Source organism: Heterocephalus glaber, unplaced genomic scaffold (assembly GCF_053883595.1).
Source record: "Heterocephalus glaber isolate CG9 unplaced genomic scaffold, H.glaber_assembly_v1.0 deba00001600, whole genome shotgun sequence".
Classification (NCBI taxonomy): Eukaryota; Metazoa; Chordata; class Mammalia; order Rodentia; family Bathyergidae; genus Heterocephalus; species Heterocephalus glaber.
The window spans coordinates 39,338,097-39,359,453 of NW_028258372.1; the positions used below are offsets into that span (position 1 = coordinate 39,338,097).

At 53.3% G+C, this 21,357-nt stretch overlaps 1 protein-coding gene and 1 long non-coding RNA gene across 10 annotated transcripts in view; one reads left to right on the forward strand and one right to left on the reverse strand.

Annotated features, from left to right (window-relative positions):
• Positions 1–10,147: 10,147 nt before the first annotated feature.
• LOC106010837 (uncharacterized) lies at positions 10,148–18,244 on the reverse strand. 4 transcript variants are annotated; one of them, XR_015444237.1, is made up of 6 exons: positions 17,339–18,244; positions 15,890–17,166; positions 14,320–15,749; positions 11,153–11,278; positions 10,916–10,967; positions 10,148–10,808 (listed from the first exon to the last, which is right to left on the reverse strand). It is a non-coding gene; the product is annotated as an uncharacterized LOC106010837 (long non-coding RNA). The 4 variants fall into 4 exon arrangements; XR_015444238.1 differs by having other exon boundaries at positions 15,890–16,847; positions 17,339–18,239; XR_015444239.1 differs by lacking the exon at positions 17,339–18,244 and having other exon boundaries at positions 15,890–16,266; positions 16,522–16,661.
• The window catches only part of Adora1 (adenosine A1 receptor), a 31,609-nt gene continuing 25,786 nt past the window's right edge, over positions 15,535–21,357 (forward strand). For 2 of the 6 annotated variants that reach the window (XM_021242502.2, XM_087193915.1), the window contains exon 1: positions 15,535–15,667. Coding sequence is in view for 3 of the 6 variants with exons in the window: in XM_087193917.1 (XP_087050043.1) it covers positions 15,982–16,107; positions 16,513–16,826 (440 nt within the window). In the remaining 3 variants the exon portion in view is untranslated. Of the gene's footprint in view, positions 15,668–15,981; positions 16,108–16,485; positions 16,949–21,357 lie in introns of those variants that run through there. The other 4 variants (XM_087193914.1, XM_004862197.4, XM_087193917.1 and 1 more) reach the window with 3 other exon arrangements.

A 21,357-nucleotide genomic window follows, 5' to 3' on the forward strand; every position in this document is an offset into this window, starting at 1 on the left:
ATAACAGAAAGTATCGCATAGGCTTGTTGGGAGGCTCGAGAACATGTGACACGTGGAATCGTGCCCAGACTCTCCAAGCACACAACAGAGGTTAACTTCAAAAAGGTAAAAAATACAGAAACCTAAAGCAAATTCCCGATTGTCAAAATCTGAACCTTCTTTCTGACCTGTGGGTTTGAGGTCATTGAATGGAACTGTGTTTCTTTACTCTTGCTGATTTCACTCTTCTTGGATAGTCCTGCAGGCCCAGTGAATGGTCATTCGTCCACCTGTCCAGTGTAAGTCCAACATGGGCATCACCCCGTGTCAAGATTAGTGTGTTTACGTGTCTTGTGCATCAGAAAGACCTGGATCCCTCAAAGCCTTTTCAGTCCCTGTGGCCCTTCATCTGGGGAAGCAGCTCAGTAAATCTTGCCAGCAAGTTTCCATGACTTCGCTGTCCAATAGTAACACAAGCAATGACTCCAAACTCAGCTTCATTTTCTCTCCAAATTTCAATTTACTCACATAGTCGGAGCATTAAACACAAAACAAAAACCCCTCACAAATTCTGGTGACTTCCTCTCTGGTATCATGCAGTCAATGTAATTGGCCACATGCAAAGTATATGCTTTTCAAACTACGCAATGTAAAGTCCTATCCCTTGGGATCACCAGCAGATGTCCCTCTGCTCCATCTCCCCCTGCCATCTCAGGAGCTCCATCTCCCAGCAGGGAGCTCGGCTTTTGCATATTTATAGCCATGATCGGTGTGAGTTCCAGTTTTGTCCAAAGTCTCCTACGGACTGCTTCTTAGGGCCAGGGGACCATGAGTTCCCCTCTGGTCTCATGGATGGAGAGAGGGGCACCCTGATGAATATGATCTTGCTTTAAGTTTCTGCACTTTTGACTTGGTTTTTGGTTTAAATTCACATTTATTAGGCACTATGTACTACTTTTAGTAACTTGGTCCTGGTGCTACTTTTGGCTATTCTTGGTACTTTCTGTGTAATTCATTCAGTGAGCAGACAACAGACATTTGGCTCTTCTGAATGGAGTAGGTGCAGAGGAAGAGTGAGAAGCCCAAGACAGAATTATCATCAGCTCCAGACCGGCCCTGACCCCAGCCCAGGAGTCGGCCACACCTGTCTCCCTTCCCAGCCACTCAGTTCCTGTCTCTGGTGGCCACGTTGTAGAACATTTCACACTGATCTGTCACCAGGCGTCTCCCTGTGCACCTCCCCTTTAGAATGTTCACTGTCTTTGATCTCTGAATACCTGGTACATTGTAGGCTCACCAAAGATGTTCTCGGAATGCCTGAAGTTCTAGAATTTCTACATGAAGATTTCTTGAATGAATTCCTCTCCCCCGCTCTGTTGACTGCTCCAGCTTAGGACATTGCTCTTTCTCACCAGAACTCTCACAGAAACTCTCAATGGTTGTTCTCTTCACCTTACCCCATCCCCACTTGCTTTCCTCATTGCTTCAAGAGTGTTCTCTCTAAAAATAAATTGGCACACCCTTCTGCTGACTCAACTTGTCAATGCTTCTGATTGCCCCACGGGTAAATTTAAGGCCCTATCTCTTGCCTCTGTTCTTCTTGAACCCCGTGTCTCGCCATATACAATAGTAGTGTCTGTGGCATTGGTGCATGTTGAGCCCCCAGTGCCTCTGCACATGTGCCTTTTACCTAGGATACCACTCCCGTTTCCTGCCCATCCTTTGAGACCTAGCTCAAATGTCCCTGCCCTGCAATGCCTCTGGGACCCTACGGCTCCCACTTCCAATGAATTCCATCTATCGGAGTATTTGTTGATTGCCATAATAGTTAGCTCTCAGGGTTATGCCTCCATCCCTCCCCACTCAGCTGGATGGACTCAGAGCAAAATTGTGACCTCATATCCCTGGCTCTGTGGTGGGTTTTAGAAAGCACTAAAGGGAAGGGAGGGGGGTTCAGAGACAGAATGCCAGCTTCGGTGTACAATGAAAACCATTTCCAGCCCAAAGGGTCTGGAAGAAGAGCCTGAGAGACATGGCTCACACAGCTGCTAAAGACGTCTGACCTGTAGAACATGGGATTCGCTCCAGCCTCCCTCTTCACAGTGCTCGCCTCCTCTTACCCCCAACCTCTCATTTCTTCCTCCATGCTCTTTCTCCTTTCCTCTCCCTTCATCTTTCTCTTTTATACTTTCCTTTCCATCCTTCTTTCCATAGCTTATTTCAGTTTGCCATTAACTTCATTTATACAGACAACATTATAGCATTATTGATGGAAGGAAGCAGTGCTAGTAGGACCCATATTCTACCACAACAAATTAGATTGGTTTAATTCATCCATATTCCCTTCCCATCTGTGGATGCCCATGTCTTTTTGCATAGTTGTAATCAGAATGCTGTTTTAATTTTGTAGTCTTTTTACCTTAATATATTAGAGGCATTTTCCATGCTCTGTAGAGAACAGGGAAAGGGGACGTTACCAGAACCTCTGCAGTAAGTCCTAGTCTCCTGCAAACCACAGCAGCACAAGGCAAATTACAGGAAAGGTAGAAAAATGAGACCGAGAAGCTAAACTTTGAGACCGAGAAGCTAAACTTTCAGTCCGATCAGTGCTGCTCTGGGTGGCAAAGATGAAATCCGGCCGCTTACACGCCTTTTATTCAGTACATCGGGAGAAACAGATGTAACAAATGACTTGCAGAGAGTTTAGTACATCCTGGTAAATAAGATGTAACAATCCAAGAACAAGGAGGAACTGAGTAGATGTTTGTTCCTCCCAGGATGTTTTCAACTCCCAGGATGTTTCTTGTCCTGGAGAATCACAGCATCACCTGATCATTGAGGTCTCAGTTGTGACTGAAGGCCAAAATGGAATTATGTGTCAGAATTCCATAGCTGGGCTGTAAGGCAGGAGAACTAGGCTAAACAAATGATTTTTCCCTAAAATTATGTAGCATTGCTCCCAACAATACTCCTACACAGTCTTCATAATTATCATTTTAATGGGTGCATAATATTCCATTGAATGCATCTGCCAAGTTGTGCTTAACTATTTCCTTTCTATTGGACAGTCCTAGTCTTTTCCTGTTGCAGAGAATGCTGTGACAAATGTTCTGTTCTTTTTTCTTTCTTGTTTTTTCTCTTCACTTTCTTTCACTTTCTCTTCCCTTCATTTTTATTTATGTCTTTAAAAAAATCTCCTTCTACCTCCTTGGTTGAAGCTCTTTCCTAGAGCAGTAATTTGCCCCTATGTGGATAAGGAAATCATTGCCTTGGGTCTTAGGATTTTGGAAAAAAAAAAAGACGAAAAGTTTATAGCAAAATGCTTACAAGGACATTTTTGCTAGTTTTGTGGCCTTAAAAGCAGTATAAACAATGAATCTTTTTGCTCACAAGGTGTAGGAACACAGGAGTACATAGGTTGAAGAAGGCTCAAATTTGTGACAGGGACACCTTGTAATGGCAGAAAATGAGAAACATAAATCTCAATGAGTAGGGAGATGAATATGATAGGGTGTGTCCGTGACAGGAATATGATGTAGCTAGGGTTTAGAGGACTGTAGAGCTATAAGGCTATAGACAGATAGGGCTTTGTATAGTGAATTTAGTTGCACAATATTTGTAGCTTACAAATGTAAAACAAACCAAAACCCAAACCCACACAATCATAATAGTACTATGCCTAATATATGTACTATACCCAAACCTATACTAGGAAAGTACATATAAAATGCCCCAAAAGATACACATCAAACTGAAGACAATGGTCAGTTTTGTGTTTGGGAGAAAGGGTCTGGCTTTGGGTGACTCATCAAAGGGAATCTGAGCCCGAACTGCCAAGGGTTCACCTTTTTAAAAAAAAAAAAAAAAAATCAAGAAAGTGTGTTTGCGTGTTACTTGTATTATAAAGAATTCGTTTAAAATTGCCTCCAATGCTGTGTGTTTGTGTTTGCCACCATCCGCTCACTGGCCCCTGATTTAGGGCCTGGCTATGAATAAAGGAAATGTAGTAAGAGAATGTTGTTAAATATGCAAAGGTCCTTTCGGGAAATTTGGTTTTTTTGTGCTGGAGCGTTGATTGTGTGGGACGGGGCGGGGGGGGGGGGCTGAGATGGAGAAAGGAACCAAAGCCCCATCAGACCCTGTCTCTCCAGCCCCCTCCCCACCCGTTCTCAGCAGGTGGAAGTGGGGGTTCCCAGGCGGAGTCCTGCCCGAGTCCTGGATGGAGGACAACAGATGGGGCCACACAGCCCTGCTGCTCAGACCCAGAGTAACAGGTGGGGGCTCGGGGTCAGGGTGAATGCTGGGATTCACAGTGCTGCAGGCGGCGGTGCCCGGATCAGGGGCAGTGACAGCTGGGCAGCCTGTGGGCAAGGGGCGGGGACGTGGGTCCAGCCCAGAGCACGAGGATCTCCCTCCCTGCCTCAGGGCAGGATGGAGTCAGTTCCGGCTGCCCTGCGAGGCTCAGGAAGCTGCAGGGTAGGGGCAACAGGGAGAGGGTTGCTTCTCTTCTGCCCGCCCTCTGCTCCCCAGCCCCAGCTGTCCCTACCTAGCCCTAAACCCGAGGCATTCGGGCCACTCCAGCAGCTGTGCCAGGCCTTTGTGGGTCAGGGCATGGGCAGGGAGGGAAGCAGCTGCCACCCCTCCCTTTGCAGATGGGGCGGAGCACAGGAGGTGACCAGGTTGGGGAAATCTCAAGCACATGGCAGCGACACACCACGCTTTTCTGTCCAGAGCTCCTACCTGATTACCGTTTCTCTTTAATTAAGTATTGGTGTGGGAAAGGTCAAAAGAACTATGAAATCGGTCATGATTTTCATCAACGTCTACCAAACCCTCAGTGCTACTGATTTTAAACTACCGAATCCTCCCAACAGCCTATTTGGGAAATGTTATTTGCATTTTACGGATAAAACAGAGGCTTCTTGGTTGATAGCGTGCACACCGCGCGCTGAGATGCAGTGAGGGCCGGTGCAGACGTGCCTGGCACCGGGGACGGCATCCCGTGAGGAGGCTGAGCCACAGGGTTGGTGCCCCGCTGAGCCGGCCCCAGGGTACCAGCGCTGGGTGGGTCGGTGCCAGCCTCTCCTGTCAGGGCCGAGAGCAGCTACCGAGCAGGGAGGGAAAGCCTTTCCTCTAGAGATTCTGGCAGGTGGGAGCGCTCACCACCCGGTGGGCAGATGTAGGAGATTTTGCCTGGAAATCAGAGATGGGGTAGCGCTGTGGAGCAAGAACGTGGGACTGCGCGGCTTGGGGCCAGAGGCACCCACCGTTCGTTGTCAGGTCCGCTGAGCGCGCCCTGCAGGCCCTTGGGCTTCCAGCTCTGCGGGTGAGCCCGGGAGCGACTCGGGGCCGGGAGCCCGGCGCAGGCGGCCCTCTGCTCTGCCCTGTCCGGCCTGGGGCGGCACACACGGCGCTCCGCCCCGGGGCGCACTTTGGCTCCTCCTCCTCCGAGCTGTGCGGGGCCTGGCGAGGGGGACTCCCGGCTCGCGTCCGGCCAGCAGGGGGACCCCGAGCCCCAGCCGACGGCCCCGAGATCGCGGGGCCCTTCTGGCTCTGGAGCTTGCTGCGAGATCCGCGCGTGCCGGCCTCCCTGGGCTTCAGCGTCCCCCCCTGTGGCATGGGAAGAAGCTGCCCTCACTTCACCGGCACAACACAGGGGCTGGTTTTTTAATTTTCAAAATGGTTTTTGTTTAAATAAAAACAAAATTGGGGCCGGAGATTTAGCTCAGTGGTTCCAGTGCCTGCCTTGCAAGCACAAGGACGTGAGTTCAATCCCCGGTACTCCCCCCCCCCCCCATTATTACAGTAAAAGACACATGGTCGTTAATTTCCCTCAGAATACTCCCTCACTCTTCGAAACGGTTCTGGAAGTCCTCTTTCGTGAGTGTCTTTAGGAGATGTGATCAAAACTACCGCGAATGCTGCTGCTCAGAGCCGCCCAATGCAAAAGCAGGCTCTAAAAAACATAAGGTCCTCACCCACCGTACTCACCAGATGTGGCGCGCGTGACTCTGGCTCTTCCCCAGAGTCAGAACGGCCATGAAAGCGAAACATTTTGGATTTAGGAAACCGAGGCAGCCCCAACAGAGCAATTAAAGGCGCACACACACACACACACACACACACACACACACACACACACACACGCTTCCAGAGCTGCTTCAGAAAGTGGCCAGAATGTGTGCTCAAAGTGAGAGGGAGTATGTGGGCGGGATTAATGTCTATGTGCCTTTTAAAAATGCTCGCTTGGTACAGTGCTGTTGGACTGCCTTCTTGACTTCCCGTAGTACATCATCCTGGACATGCAATACTCAGTATGCATTTGTGGAGCTCTACTCTACCCAGTCACTGAAGAGTCCTCTGTGTCCTGGTCACCAGCCAGATGGGTGAGTGGCTTTCTGCTGCTATTTGTTCTTCTGGCCTGCATTTTAGGACTCACTGAGGGTGCAGAGCATGCAGCCGTGGGTCACAGGAAAATGCACTTGGTGTAAATGCCTTTCTTGGCTCAGCGAGAAAGGAATGGTGACGGCCCTGGATTCAGGATACAGGGGAGGTCTGAAGGGACTTGTTTAAGATCCAGGAATGAGGGCTGGAAGAGGCGAGCCGAGGAAACACACTGCAGCCAGCTGTGTGACCAGTAGGACTCCTCTGTGTGAGGGGTGACAGCCTAGTGTTCCACGCTGGCTTTCGTCCCTGCCGGGTGACCTCCACTAGGAGGAATCACTATGAAAATTGTGCTGTACGCTCTGTAGCAGGCTCACAGGGCCCAGGGTGCTGGCTGAGGAGAGGGCTTGCTCTGCTCCAGGTAGCTTTCTACCCAGCCAGGTGAAAACTCATTTCTTCCAAGAAGCCCCTGGCTTTGGTCTCAGCCATCACACCTGGGACGTGGTCCACAAAGCACCTAATCGGGGCTGCAGAGGATCCAGGTGGTGGTTCACACTGATGCTACTGCATCTCAGTCCCTTTTGTTTCAGTGCCGTGGGAGGGCTGCAACCCCCCAAGATGGGCTTGTGATGCAATGGAAGAACCCTGGACCAGGAATCCGGAGACATCCTTCTAGCACTTAATGATCCCAGCCTCTTTCTGAGCCTCTGTGTTTTAATCTGCAGAAGGGGACATACTAGCTTCCATCTAGGCCACATGATGGTGTGGGAGATAAATAAGAGAAAGGGCCAGGCCTGTGTTATCCCTTTGGGTCTATCTATATCCAACTCCCCATGAAACATATGTTCACACAGAAACTTCATAGCAATGACTGTTCATAGCAGCGTTATTCATAATAGCCAAAAAGTAGAAATGGCCCAGAAGAATGGATAAACAAAATGTGGTATGTCCATGGGGTGCGATATTATTCAGTCATTAAAAGGAATGAAATACTGGCATGTGCTAAACTCAGATGAAGTTTGAGAAGATTGTACTGGCTGCAGGGAGCCAGCCAGAGAGGACCATAGACTGCAAGACTCCACTTGTTACGAAGTGTCCTGAACAGGGGACCCTGGGAGACAAAGTAGATTGGGGTTGCCTGCACCTGGGTGACTGCTGCTGGGTGCAGCTTGGGAGGGAGGTGATGAAAATGCTTTACAGTGAAATTATGGTGAAGGTTGCACTATTCTTTAAATATAGTACTCAAAGCCATTGAATTATACACTTTAAATGGGTGAACTTTATGATATGTAAATTATATCTCAATAAAGCTGTTAAAATTTTTTTAACTGGGTGTCCTGAATTTAATCTGGTGACAATAATTGGTGAATATTTTGGTCATTTCTACTTTTAGGCTTCTATGAATAATGCTGCTATGAACTTCTGTTCTGTCTTCCTCACTTCTTTCCCCCAGTGTCTCTCTCTCTCTCTCTCTCTCACACACACACAGTACTGGGGACTGAACCCAAGGCCTTCATCTGCAGCCTTTTGAAAAAACAATTTTTTGGGGGGACAGGGTTTTTTAAAGTCACTAACTTGCCTGGGCTGGGCTCAAACTTTCCACTCTCCTGCCTCAGCCTCTCAGAGGGCAGGGATTACAGGTGTGCACAGCTGTGCTTGGTTCTACTCCCAGTCTTGAGGGCCTCACTCCCCCCTGGAAATGTGCAGAAGGTGGTTAAGGGCACCGCTTGAGGGGTGGGAAGGAGTGAAGCAGGAATCAGAGTCTGCATGCTAGGCTGCCTCTGTTCCAGCAGGAGTCACATGATCTCCCCTGCCTCAGTTTCTCCTTCTGCCAAGTGAGGGGAGGGAAAGCACGGGATCACTGGCTGCCCACCCTGGGAGGTGGTGTTGAGGAGTCTGGGAAGGGGTGTGTGTGCTGGCTGGGATGGGTGGGCTGCGTGCACCAGCGGGAGCTCAGATGCGCCATCACCTGGCGGAGCCAGACCAGGACTTCAGGCGGTGGCGGGTGGTAGGTGGATCGCCCAGAGGCACCTCTTTGGCTACAGACAGTGCCAGGGAAGCCAAGAAACCCATGGCTGGCGCCTTGTGGGCTGAGTCAGGGTGGAGGCTGGACAGTGGCTGCCAGATGATGAGGAGCTGGTGCCGGGGGAAGACAGTCTTTAATTGTGTGCAGTGTGGCTGGCAAATGGCTGGCTGTGCTCTGGGCTGAGAGGGAATTCATTCCGGCAGAGCCTCAAGATCCAGTGTTGGGGGTGCAGGGAATGGGGAGAGCCAGAGACATCCAGGTCTGTGAGCAGGCAGAGCCTGTGTCCAGCCAGCTGTCAGGAACTGCTCAGGTACTTGACAAGGGGTGTCTGTTCTCACCCTCTCTTCGCTCTGATTCATCTCCGGTTACTGCTGCTTCCTCCCTGGGGCTGTGAGCATGCTCAGATCTCCCCCATCTAAAGCCAACCTCTTTGTGAACCCCTCTCCTGCAGCTCGCCATCCATCCTTTGTTCTCTTCCCACCAGGCTCCTTCAAAGACTATAGTCAGCACCCACGACTTCCACCTTTACTGCCTGCAGCAGTGCAACCCTCAAGTGGCCCTGGTACACCCAGCCATCCCCCGAACGCTCTTTGAGGTCTCCACTCCCTTCCCTGTCTCCAAATCCAACCAGCCCTGCTGCTTTCCAGCTGCTCTGCTGCACCCCGCTCTATCCCAGAGCCTCCTCCGACCTGGGGCCTCCACTGCTACCTGCACAGAGAGGACCCAGCTCCAGCACCCAGGGACCCTTGGTCATTGCCAGAAGTCTGCTGACCCCGTCCCGTCCAGGAGTGCACAACTCCTGGCCCGCCTCTGCTTTATCGCCATCAGATTTCCGAAGGACTCAGCTTTGCCTTGTCACACTGCACCGGCTGCTGCGTTTGGTGGCCAATGAGCTCTCGCATGCCACATCTCTTGTGTTCGTTCTCTCCTCTCTTCCTCTGCTTCCTCTCTAGTTAGCTTTTCACCACCTCTGACAGGGTGCTGTGGCTGCCGACAGGCTTCCTCTGCCATGGTCACAGGATGATCTTCCTAAATTAGCATCTTGCAGAGCCTCCAGCCTCCTGCTCAACATCCTCACAGGCTTCCAAATACCGTTAGACTGTTCCTCGATGTTTGTCTAGTGACTGAGTCCTCCAAAGTCACTTTCTGGTAAGTAAATAGGCAATTCTCCTTTCCGGGTGGGAGAACTGGGGCTCAGGAGCCGAGGTGAAGGAGGGACTGTGGCTCACCCAGCACGAAGAGGGCGCTGGGACAGGGCCAAGGCTTCTGGCTGTAACTTTTGCGCTCCCCTCTGCTGTCTTTTTCCTCCCCTGGCTTCCCTGGAGCCATGTGCCCCTGAGGGTGCCCAGCCAAGCCCCTGGGCCTGCCCAGAGCCTCCCTTGCTCAGGGTGCCTGTTGCTTCTGTTTGCCCACAAAGTCCCCCGCAGGCCACCTGCCGGTCCCACTCCTTCCCTGGGCCCAGATGAAGCTGTGCTCTCTTCCAGTCCCGGCCAGCCCCACATGCTCTTCAGTCGCTCAGGGCACCTGCAGTGCAGCGCCTTGAGCTCCAGCTGACGCAGAGAGGGCTGGATGCCAACCCTGTGTTCTAGCTCCTGGAGGGCTCTTTGAAAATTGCCATCTTTTTTTTTTGGTACCAGGGATCGAACTCAGGACCTTGAGCTTGAGAGGCAGGCAGTGGCGCCACTGAGCTACGTCCCTGGACCAAAAAGTGCCGTCTTTTAGTGAAAATACAAAAACCAAAATTTTATAATCAAATAGTAAGAGAAAAACAATAGGTATTATACTTTGTATCGCTATCTTCAAAGTAGGTTACTCAGAGTACAAGACATAAAAAAATTCTTACAGAAAGAAACATAACACGAAACTTTCTTTTCACTGAACTGAGACAAGCTAGTAATAAAAATGAAACCAATTAGCACATATATCGAAATGTTTTGGAATTTGGAATTTGGGGAAGTATTTGAACTTCTCCCTACTTCCTATTTCTCTTTTCTACTTTGCCTTATGTATGTATGTATGTATGTGTGTGTGTGTATATATATATATATATATATGGTTTCTCATATAAGAGAAACCAGGCAATATTTGAGCTTTGTAAGTCTGACTTAGTTTACTTAACATTATGTTCTCAAGGTACACCCATTTACCTGTGAATGCCTCAAGTTTATATTTTTTATGGCAGTATAGTATTCCATTGTGTATAAATACATTTTCCATCTTCATGGTAAGTCCTCATTCGGTACCAGGTGTAAAGTGACCAAATGGGCTGCCGGAGATCTCTCCTCCACGAAGCCCTTGCAGACCAATTGGCTCAACATTCCCAATGTCACATCTGGGGTAGGCCTCTGGTGACCTGGGTTCCAGTCTCAGCCCTGTCACATGGCTCCCCTTGAATCTCTCCCAGCCTCAGGTTCTTCATCTATGATTAGGGATTAGTAACACAGGCTTTCCATGGAATGCAGTTTGCAGGAGTTTCTTCACAAATGCCAAATGCCAGGCACCTGGGAGGGGCTTTTGTGTGCTTACCCGATCCTGGCGTCCCCACGCCCTGGGATGAGTCTGCTGCCGGCCTCCCTTCCTGTGAAATGGAGAGTACATGAAAGCCAAGCACTGCCACCTAAGCAATCTCTGAGTGTGAAGGGCTGGCCTGAGGGAGTCCCTGAGACACTGCAGGACAAGGGCCTGAGCCAGCTCACCCTGTCACCTCCCTAGCCCCTCTCTGACCAGGCTCATGGTGGGGAGGTGAGACTGGACCAAGCTTACCTCCCTTTGTGGGTCTCAGTTCTCTTAGCTGGAGGGGTTTGGTTGAAGCTCAAAGTGCCAAGCTTTTGCTAAAGCTCCATAACCAATAAAATCTATGTTCAAATGAAGTCTTAACCAGGAACCCATCTGTGAAAGAAATCAAAGCAGAGCGGCCTCCTGAGCTGTCAGGCCCTGACCCTCCTTCCAGGCCTTGGTGGCCCCAGGCTCCTCTGTGGAGGCCCTCGGTGTCCCGGGATCCTCTGAAACCCAACCCCAGGTGAGAGGGCTGCTGCTGCTCACCCCTGAGGGTGGGCTGGAGGAAGTGCATCCCGGTGGAGGAGGAAAGATTAGAAGTCGCTGGCATGTCCTGATCCTCCCTCACAGGACAGGCTGCAGTTTGGGGTCACTTTATGCCCTAGATCCCCAACCTGACAGCCCCTACCTGATGGCAAACTCTTTCTGGAGACTGTGGGGAAGACTAGCTTTCTTAGCTTTAGATTTCTGTGACTGAATGGATGACGGCCATTTTGATAAGGTTAAGGACATGAAAGCAACAACCTTCCTCAGGGTTTGGGTACAGTTTGCGCCATCTGCAGGGACCAGGACTAAAGGGCCCATGTGTCCCGCACCTCCTCTGCCCAGCACAAACACACAACCCACAGGCTCAGTGTCTCTCCTCCCTGGCCTTCAAGGCGGCAGCTGGAGGAGCAGAGAGGAAGTGGGAAGGCTCGAGACCTGGACGGAAAGTCTGAGGGAGGTGGACAGCGGTGGGGAAGGAGAGGGAGGGGTCTCCAGGGTGGTCAGTCACTGGGCATCGGGGCAGGTGGGACACAAGGCTGCCCAGACATCCAGAAATCTGTGTGTCCCAACTGCCCCACCTGACCCTACAGTTCTTTTTGTGAGCATGCACTGCACTAAGCAATGGCAGAATAAAACAGAGATCAAAATCCCCCTGCCTGCTGCACAGGAATGGAGGGAAGGCTGTGGAGTGGGGCTGGTATGAGTCAGGGCTTCTTGAAGGCTTGGCAAGCCTTTCTACTCAGTGGGGTCCCCAGTCCTCAGAAGAATTTTGTTTTGTTTTAGTGCTGAGGATTGAACCAGACCCTACATGCTAAGTTACATCCTTGGCTCTTCTCCTTTTTAAAATTTTGAGACAAGGTCTTGTTAAATTGCCGAAACTGGGAGGAACTTGCAGTCCTCCTGCCTCAGGCTCCCATGGTGCTGGGATTACAGGTGTGCCTCACCACTTCCGCCAGAGGAAATGTGAAAATCTTTTTCAATCCCTGACCCCCTCAGGAGCTGACCCCTTCACACCTACTGTGGCGCAGTCTTGCTCCCACAGTCACATGTACAGCGCAAGCTCTTCACTGGGCACCTTTAAGGGGCCCTAAACCTGTGGGGTTTGGTCCCAATTTCCCTGGCTGTACCCAGTGTCGGGCCTGACCTGGTCCTGGCATAGTTAATGAATGTGTTTAATTCCAAGTTAGTTTTAGCGGATACAAAAAACCGCAGCCCTCAGCAAAAACCACGCCGCTCCTTCAGGTGACTAAAGGCCAGATACAGGCTGTGTTGTCTTCGAGCAGACAGAACACAGAATGGGATGTTACAGCAAAGAGATACAACTACAAAGTACAGCGCAACATCTTGGGCACCAAGTTACCTGATAACAGCCTTGACCGCTGCAGGGATGCCCACCACAAACATTTGCTCCAACCCCTGCATGTGCCAGATGTGCCAACACTTTCCCAAATCCCTGTAAAACTCCCTGCTTTTTCTTTGTTTGCCACTGATGGCTTTGTCCCTCAGTTGACCTGCACCCAGGTGAATAAAGTCTGTGCCTGGTTGCCTTCCACTAGCCTGCTTGGGTGGTCTCATTCCTCCGCTGTTTGTCACACAGCAGGTTTCATAATTTTGAATTTTGTATCCTCTTTCTCTCCCCCCACCCCACTCTCCTGGCTTGGTGCTGCCTGTTTGCTTTGGTGATAAAATTTGTGCCAGACACTCATCATCTGCTCACTAAGCTCTCCTGAGCATCCTGCTAGGCAGTGTTCGTACACCCACTGTACAGACCAGGACACCAAGACTCAGCTGCTGGAGCCAGGTGAAGCATGAAGGCCACCTGGCTACAGGGTGCCAGCGGACTCTGGTGTGTGGAAGATCATCCAGTCAGGGTGTCCTGGACATGCTGAGAAAGCCAGTGAGGTTTTGGCTCCACCTGTTTGCCCTCTGCCCTTCTCCATTGCCCTGTCCCATTCCAGTGGTAGACTCTGATCTCTTCCTCCTCCTTCGCTCCTTCCCCTGAAGCCAAGGTGCCTACTCCATGGGGGAGTCAGGTCTTGGAGGGTTTGGGGAGAGAAAAGACTCAGCTCCTTTGTTTCTATCTCAGCCGACTTTCCCACCTTGGAATGGATTTAGGGCAGACATCACTTGACTGATGGGTAAACTGAGGGTGGGAGAGAAAAAGTGACTGGCCCGAGGCCACACAGCTAGTGAATGGCCCAGCAGGGTTTAGAAACCAACTTCCAGCCCTTCTGACTCACGGTGGCTCTTTCCGCTACACTGAATGGCCCTGCTGCCCAGTTCTGTTCAGCCCTGACACTGCCCTCCCCCGACCCTGGCCAGTCCTCCTGGGAGACACTGTGCTCCCCAGAGCTGCCCTCCGTGAGGGACCCTGCCATGGCAGCTCTGTTCTCCAACAGGCTGGTCTAATCCCCCAGAAGACCTGGCCTGCAAACAGTAGGATCAGGGAGGGAGGAGAGTTTTGGCTTATTTTGCCCAGAATGGAGGAACAAACAAATTACCTACAGGCATTATGCAAATGCACCTACTATTCATCAACAACCAGTGGTAAGAATTGGGAGTGGGGGGCAGGCAGGTGTAGGGGCTCAGGTACCCTCCACAGCTGAAGATGTTGCTGAGGGTTAGAAAGGGTGACCCTAATTGCCCACCTCTGTCCCAAGGTGGGCCTGCCAGGGACCTTTGGGGATGTTTCTGAAAACTAGGTGAATGACAGGAAGCTGAAGACTAAGAGAGAAAGGCTTGGGCCACAGAGGACTCACGCTCAGGACAGGATGGGAGGCAGTGGACTGGACAATGCAAAGGCCTGCGTTTGCATGGTGTGGGGAGCACAGAGGGAGTCAGCCAGGGAAGTGGAGGGGAATGGAGGGGAAGACAGAGGAGGCGGTTACCTTCACCAGTCTCTTCAGCCAGCCTCTGGGGAAGGACTACAGGTTTGTCTGAGGCACAGATTCCTTGCTCCCCAGGAAGGCAGAAGTGCAAGCTGTCTTTCTCAGCCCTGGGCTTCCTCCTCTTCCTCCCTGGAAGACTCCGTGGCCTTGACCCCCTCCTCCCAGCAGCTCTGGTTCCAGCCATCCTTTGCCTCCGTGATTCTGCTCAATCTCCCAACAGGAGCAGCTTGGCATCCTGAGATCCAACAGGGGGGCAGTGGGGTCCTGGGGTCTCCAGGTGACTCACAGGGTCCTCCCCTAATACCCACACTTGAGGATTTCTCAGGTTGGGATCTCTGCACGGTATCCTTCTGAGCAAGGGTCTGGCCTGGGAGGGCATTGTCAGTGCCATGGACTGGCACCCAGGGACTGCACGAAGTGGTCAGGGGAGGCCTGGGGCAGTGTGGGGCCAGCACTGCGCCAGCAGTCAGCAGCCTGACTTTCTTGCCCTGGTCCTTAGACTTCTCTTGCGCCCTTTGGAAGTCTCTGCTTCTTGGTCTTCTTTGTCAGAGGGGACCAGACACCTTGTGGCTTAGCTGCTGCGCTGTAAGGAGGGAGGAGGAGAGCAAAGGACCCCAGAAGGGGTGACACCGAGGCCAGGTCACTTCCATGAGCCTCAGAGTCCTCATCTGCAGAATGGAAATTGCTTCTGGCCCCAAAGGCAATTGTAAAAGATGGATGAGGAAGAAACGCAATGACTCAGGACAGAGCCTGCAAAGTAACAGTGTTGGAAGGGTTTGAGCTCCAGAGAACGCCAGGGACTAGTTTCACGGGGAGAGCTAGTTTTAGGGTTAGGGCAGGCTGTGGGAGGTCGGGCGCAGTGGGTGTGGGGTGGGCAACCTGGAGCCCCGCCGGGCAGGTGAGACGCTGTGATGTTAGGCCCCGCAGGGTCGGTCTCTGGGGACCACACACCAGGGCTCCGGCTGCCGCACCGAGCGGGGAGGGAGCGGGTACCCGCAGGCTGCACCTCGTCCAGTCTCGAGCCTGGATTCACACACCGGAACCTTCAAAAGCTCACGTTTTCCCAGGCCTTTTCACACGGAATCGCTTCCTTTGTCTGGAGGAGGGGCGGGGGCGGGGGAGGAGACGGAGGGCGAGGAGGGAGGGGCCCCGCGGTGCCCCCCCCCCCCGCCGGGTGTGCGGAGCCCGACTGTCACTGCGCCCCCGCGCCTGGGGCGACAAGCCCCGGACCTGTCGGCCAGCCCCGGATCCTCCAGGCTTCTCGGGGCGGGGGGCAGCGGCTGGCGAGGGCGTCGAGGTGTGGGGGCTCGGGTGGCCAGGAGCGGTGCCAGCTCTGGTGTGACCTTGGGTAAGTCTGCGCCGCGGGGCTCCCCGGGGAGGACGCCGGAGAGGGTTGAGGGAAGCGAGCGGAACGGCCCCTTCCTGCAGAGCTGGAGCGGGACCTGGGGTGGGTGGGCGCGGGCGGGCGGGCGCACGCTGGGGAGCGCGAGCCGCCCGCGGCCCGGGCCTGCGCTCAGTCCCGACGCCCACGCCTGCCACCCCAGTCCCAGGTGCACAACTGGGGCGCTACCTCTTTAAAAGCGTCCGGGGCTGAGCCTCTGCCGCACCATGTGATTGCTTGAAAGGCCGGGCTGGGAGCGCTGCGGCGGGAGCCCGAGGACGATGAGCTGCCCGGCGGTTCCCGGAGCCCAGCTCTGCCCGGCGCGGCCCCGGAACTCTGGGCGGCACCGCGTTCCGGGAACTTTGGGCACCGCCTCCGGGACCCCCCGCCGGCCAGCAGGCGGGATGGTGAGCTCCCAGCATCCTGTTCTGTGGACGCGGGGTGGGCAGAGCCGGGCGCGCGGGACCCCCGTGGGGCGTGCTGTGCTGGGAGCCGCCTCACACCTGATCCGGAGCCACGGTGGAGCGAGCGCTGCTATTTTAAGTTGCTGAACGGAACGTCCGGGGCTGCTAAGGGGAGGGGTCGGAGCTTAGACAAGACAAGGGCCCAGGTACCCCGGCCGGTCTGGCAGGCGCTGCATGTGCCAAGTGGGGCTCGTCTCCGCAGGCCTGCCTGGGCTCCCCTCCTGCTCCAGGCAGGCCTCCCCACCCCAGGCTTCCTGACCACAGGTGCCTGCCTCGTGCCCCGTGGTGCCTGTCTGCTGATGTGCTCGGCCCGTGCCCGCCATGTCGCACTCCATCTCGGCCTTCCAGGCCGCCTACATTGGCATCGAGGTGCTCATCGCCCTGGTCTCGGTGCCTGGGAACGTGCTCGTGATCTGGGCTGTGAAGATGAACCAGGCGCTGCGGGACGCCACCTTCTGCTTCATCGCGTCGCTGGCGGTGGCTGATGTGGCGGTGGGCGCCCTGGTCATCCCGCTGGCCATCCTCATCAACGTCGGGCCGCAGACCTACTTCCACACCTGCCTCATGGTGGCCTGCCCCGTCCTGATCCTCACGCAGAGCTCCATCCTGGCCCTACTGGCCATCGCCGTGGACCGCTATCTCCGCGTCAAGATCCCTCTGCGGTGAGTTCGCCCAGCGGGCGGCTGGAGGGCCGTCCAGGGAGCGTGAAAGACAGCGCAAGGGGATTTAGCTCAGTGGTTTCGACGCCTGCTGCGCAAGCGCAAGGACCCAAGTTCGATCCCTGGTAAAAAAAAAAAAGCGCAAGACCCCAAGCGAGCCAGGCATTCTCGGGGCCCCTGTGCCCCGGCCCTCACTCTGCCCTCCTGTGCTCTGTGCTGTGGTACCAGGCTGAGCAGCAGCTCGAGAAGCAGAGGGGCTGGGTGGCAGGAGGGATGCGAACCTGGCAGTGTCTGGACTCTGGCATCAAATGTTCTGCAGCCATGGACTGGCCTGCCTGTGGGGCTGGGGTGGAGAGGGAGGGTTTGGAGCAGCGGGGATAGGGCAGCAGTGACCGCCGGGTGGAAATGAGTTGAGCTCCACCATGCCTTGAGGAAAGGAGAGGAGAGCAGAGAGCTAGGCTGGGCTGAAGAGGTACTGAAGGGGCACCCCAGAGTCAGGGGTGCTGCTTATTCACCCAGTGGAGCCGGCTTCCTGAAGATGGGTTTTAGCCTCTTGGTCTCCAGGTGCCTCTGTCAGCCAGCTCCACCCTCGGGGCTGTCCTGCCGAGCCAGGCAGTCTGATTGCCTCTGCCCAGCTCCCACTTCCGTATCTCTGTTGCAGGCAGGAGGGAGAGCTGGTGCTGGCTCCGTGTCCCCATCCTGTCCCGAAAGCATGTCTCTGCCAGTTATATCGGGGCTCATCTGCTTCCAGGCAGCGCTGGGGTGGGTGGCCTGATAGTGGCAGTCCTCAGTTTGGGTATCTGTCTACACTGGGGCTCCCTGCCAGGCCATAATCTCATCACCAAGCAGTGCCACCAAGTGCCAGCGAGTGCCTGGGCACACTGCCAGGAATTGGCCTTGCTGGGACGCTCCTGTGAGTGTGCTCGCCTCCTCTACATTCTTGTCACCAGTAAATTCCTTTCTGATGGGGAGCCCTGGCCAGTCAGCCCCTGCCAGGCTGGTGTGGCTTCCTAGGTCCTGTATCTGGGCCATGGGACCCTGGTCTGTCTTGGCAGCTTGTCTGCACAGGCCTGGGCACTCACAGTTCTCAGGCGGTCAAATTTGTTTGTGCATGCTGAACTTTTCCAAGGCTCTTTTCATGCTGACTTTCCTGCTGTCCCCAGGATCCCGTAGAGGAGGCGGAGCAGGAGCTGGTAATAGGGAAGCAGCCTCGGAGGTGCTCCAGAAGCCAGTAGGGAAGAGGCTTAACTCAGCCATTCATCCTCCTTCTCCAGCCCTGTGCCCAGCACCTCTGTGCCAGGCTCTCTGCCCTGTCTGTCTCTCTGGCAGCCACGAAGTTTGCCGGGAAATGTGGGGCGTAGACTCCTGCTCAGGGGAGAAGAGAACACAGCCCGGAAGTCCTGTCAGCTCAGTTCCAAGAGACCTTCAGCTGCCATTAGGCCCAGGTTGTTGCTGGGCTGCACGGATAAAGCTGGTCTCAGCCCATTAGATAGATGGGCTAGGGCTTGGAGCCTGACCATTATAGCCACATGTGGCCCCATTAGGAAAGGCAGGTGGGTGTGCAGATGTAAGAAGGCTGCTGGAGAAACTCTGCTGAGCGAGTGCCGAGGCTAGCCAAGGTCCTGTCACGGTGTGACAGAAGTCACAGACTGCAGAATGTGCCCTCCTTGCCCTGTGGGGGTGCGGACGGAGCCAGCTGTGTCTGCAGGACCTGCAGGCAGTGTTGGAGCTGGGGATCTTGGGGAACTGTCTTCTGAGAGCGGAGGCAGGGCTGTGGGTAAAGTGAAGTCAAATGCAGGCCTGGGATCGACTGCTTGCTATGCATTTCTAGCCATGTGACCTTGGCAAGGTCACTTATTTAACCTCTTTAAACTTTAATTTCCTCATCTATAAAAGAGGACATTAATAATAGTGCCTACTCCCTGGAGTTAATGGAAGAATATAGTGAACTCATACATACAAAGCACTTAGTATTGGGCTCGATATATCATATGCAAGCCACAAGTGGTAGGTTTGTTTATGTTAGTTGCTTTATTATCATTATCACTATATGGCTTAAAGTAGGACTGGATATGCAAGCCCTGTCTTCTCCCTCCCCACTCCTGCAAGCAGTCTTTTTTTTTTTGGTACCGGGGATCAAACTTGGGACCTTGCGCTTGTGAGGCAGGCGGTGGCACCACTGAGCTACATCCCCGGCCCTACCCATGCTCTTACACGGCAGCACGCACACACACATATGCAGACACAACACATTTCCAAGGAGTGTTGAAGTACTGTTTTGTTGGAACCTATTTCTTCTTTGCTGGTGAATCGTTGGTGCCTCAAGACCAGTGACCCAGGCAGCAGCCATGTCTTGTCTGCTCCTGTGAGTTGTCCACAGGGTCCTTCAGACACTTGGTAACGCTGGTTGAATTGGCTAAGCTTCCAGGGCATGTACAAGTGCGCCTCAAGTAGCCCTGTCAAGAGTCTAACCTCTAGCCTTCTTGCCGTCCCTCATCCTATCTCAGGGCCCTGACCAATGCTGTTCCACTAGTTCCGTGTGGCTCCTTCAGGATCACTCAGCAGCAGAGCTGGGCAGAGCCCTGCGCGCTGGAGAAGAGCCTTTCTCCTGAGTCAGGAGGGGCCTAGCTCCTCGACCAGGGCTCCTGGAGAGGTTTGGCCCCTCTAGGTCCTTGCCTGTCACTGCCCGTATGCCCTGTAGGAGGAACAGTGTACTCTGTCCCTGTCCTCTGCTCAGCTGGAGTCAGCAGCTGCCAAGTCTGTGAGACCCTTCTCTCCCTGTCCGACGTGCCAGTCACAGATGGACGTGGCCGTGGGCACAGGGGTGACACGGAGTAAGTGTGGGTGAGGCATGTCTGGGCCTCTGGACACACGAGTCAGCCAGGCCTTCACTGAGTGAGCCATAGGTTCCTCAGTCGACCACAGATTTTATTTCATTCTACCTGGCAAAAATCCAAGTGCGAAAAGAAATTCATGTTATGTAGTGTGCTCCAGTTACAATTAAAAAAAAATTCAGGTTGTTCATTCATCAGTAATGTGATCATTTGCATGTTGTTTGCATGCTATTTGCATGGCACCTACCCATGTTTGGTAATTGATACCCTATTCCCCTTACTCCTAGTTCTAGGAAATCTTCACCTTTCATCACCTCACCTCCTCAAGCAGAGCTTTCTTGGTGGCATCCTGTGGCGATTTGGTGGCTCCTCCAGGGGATTCCCTGACCAAAGCCTTTTCTGTGGAAAGGAGACCTTGGCAAGGGCTGCCCATGGATGGGTTGGCATGAAATGAACCGAAGGGGTTGGATTCAAGGTCACTGAGGTTCCTTTTGGCTCTGTCTCCCTGTGATTCTGCCTTATCCTGAATCTTGCCAGTGCCATCTTGGCATCTGGGGAAAGTTTGTGTTGTGCTTTTCGGCTCCTAGCGATCATGTGCGAGGCACAATGCTGTGTTTTACATATTTTATCTCATGTAATATTCACAGCCACTTAGTAGCAGAGGTTATTGGGACCCCCATTCTGTAGATAATTCTTTAGATAAACTGAGGTCTGAGGTCGGAAGGTTCAGTAATTTTCCCAGACAAACAGCATGTCAGGAACAGAGGCAGGTTTGAATCCAGCCCTGTCTACCACATACCTCTCATCTGGAAGCTCAAGCATGAGTCACGGCAGCCCAAGCAGCTGTAAGATTTATGCGGAAGTTTCCCCAAAGCTGTCAGTGGGGTGATTTTTCTCCTCTGACTTTTGCCAATGGCCTCTGTACACTGTTCAGGCACACATGGTGCCTCCTCCATCCCCACTTTGCTCCAGTGGGCAGTTGGTGGCCCTGCTTTTGTTGAAAGGTGGAAGCCTACCCCACTGGACTGCCAACCCAGGGGAGCCCTGCAGGGAGTCGGGAGGCCTGCATGCTGGGCCCAGCTTGGGCAGGGGCAGAAATCTGGTAGATGGGGATGATTTGCCTTTAGGCACCAGGTTAGCCCCCCTGACCCCAGCAGCCTGGGCTTTTCTCAACAAGTAGAGTGTCTCATGCGCTGGCATAACCCAGTAGGAGTCTGCGGTCTCCGGGTCCTAGAACAGCTGCTGTCAGGTGTCTGTTTGTGTCCAGGAGAGGTAGGCAATCTTTCATCCTCTGTCCAAGGATGCATTAGCCATAGGCCTCGGAGCAGCAGGAGGAGGCCTGGAGCCCAGCCCTTCACACTTGTGGGCTGAGGTCCAGAGAGCTGAGAGCTTGCTCAAGGTCACTTGGCTGCAAACTCTTTCTTCCTCCCCATCCAGTCTCTTGCTACTCTGCCTCTGATGTGAAAGCTTAAGTAGGAACAGTAACCAGAATAGTAGGAAGGAGCAGAAAAGAGAAATGTAGCTTCAACCTGTTAGTCAGCAAATCCCTGGTCAGCACAGGGAGTTGCTTTGTGATGAAAAAGCTGTTTCTTTGCAGCGGGACAGCCTCCAGCTGGGTTATGCCTAGGAGCTTGGGCTTTCACTGCAGAGGCCTTGGTTTGGTTTTAGGGGTGGAAGCTGACCCTCTGGAATAGGGATGG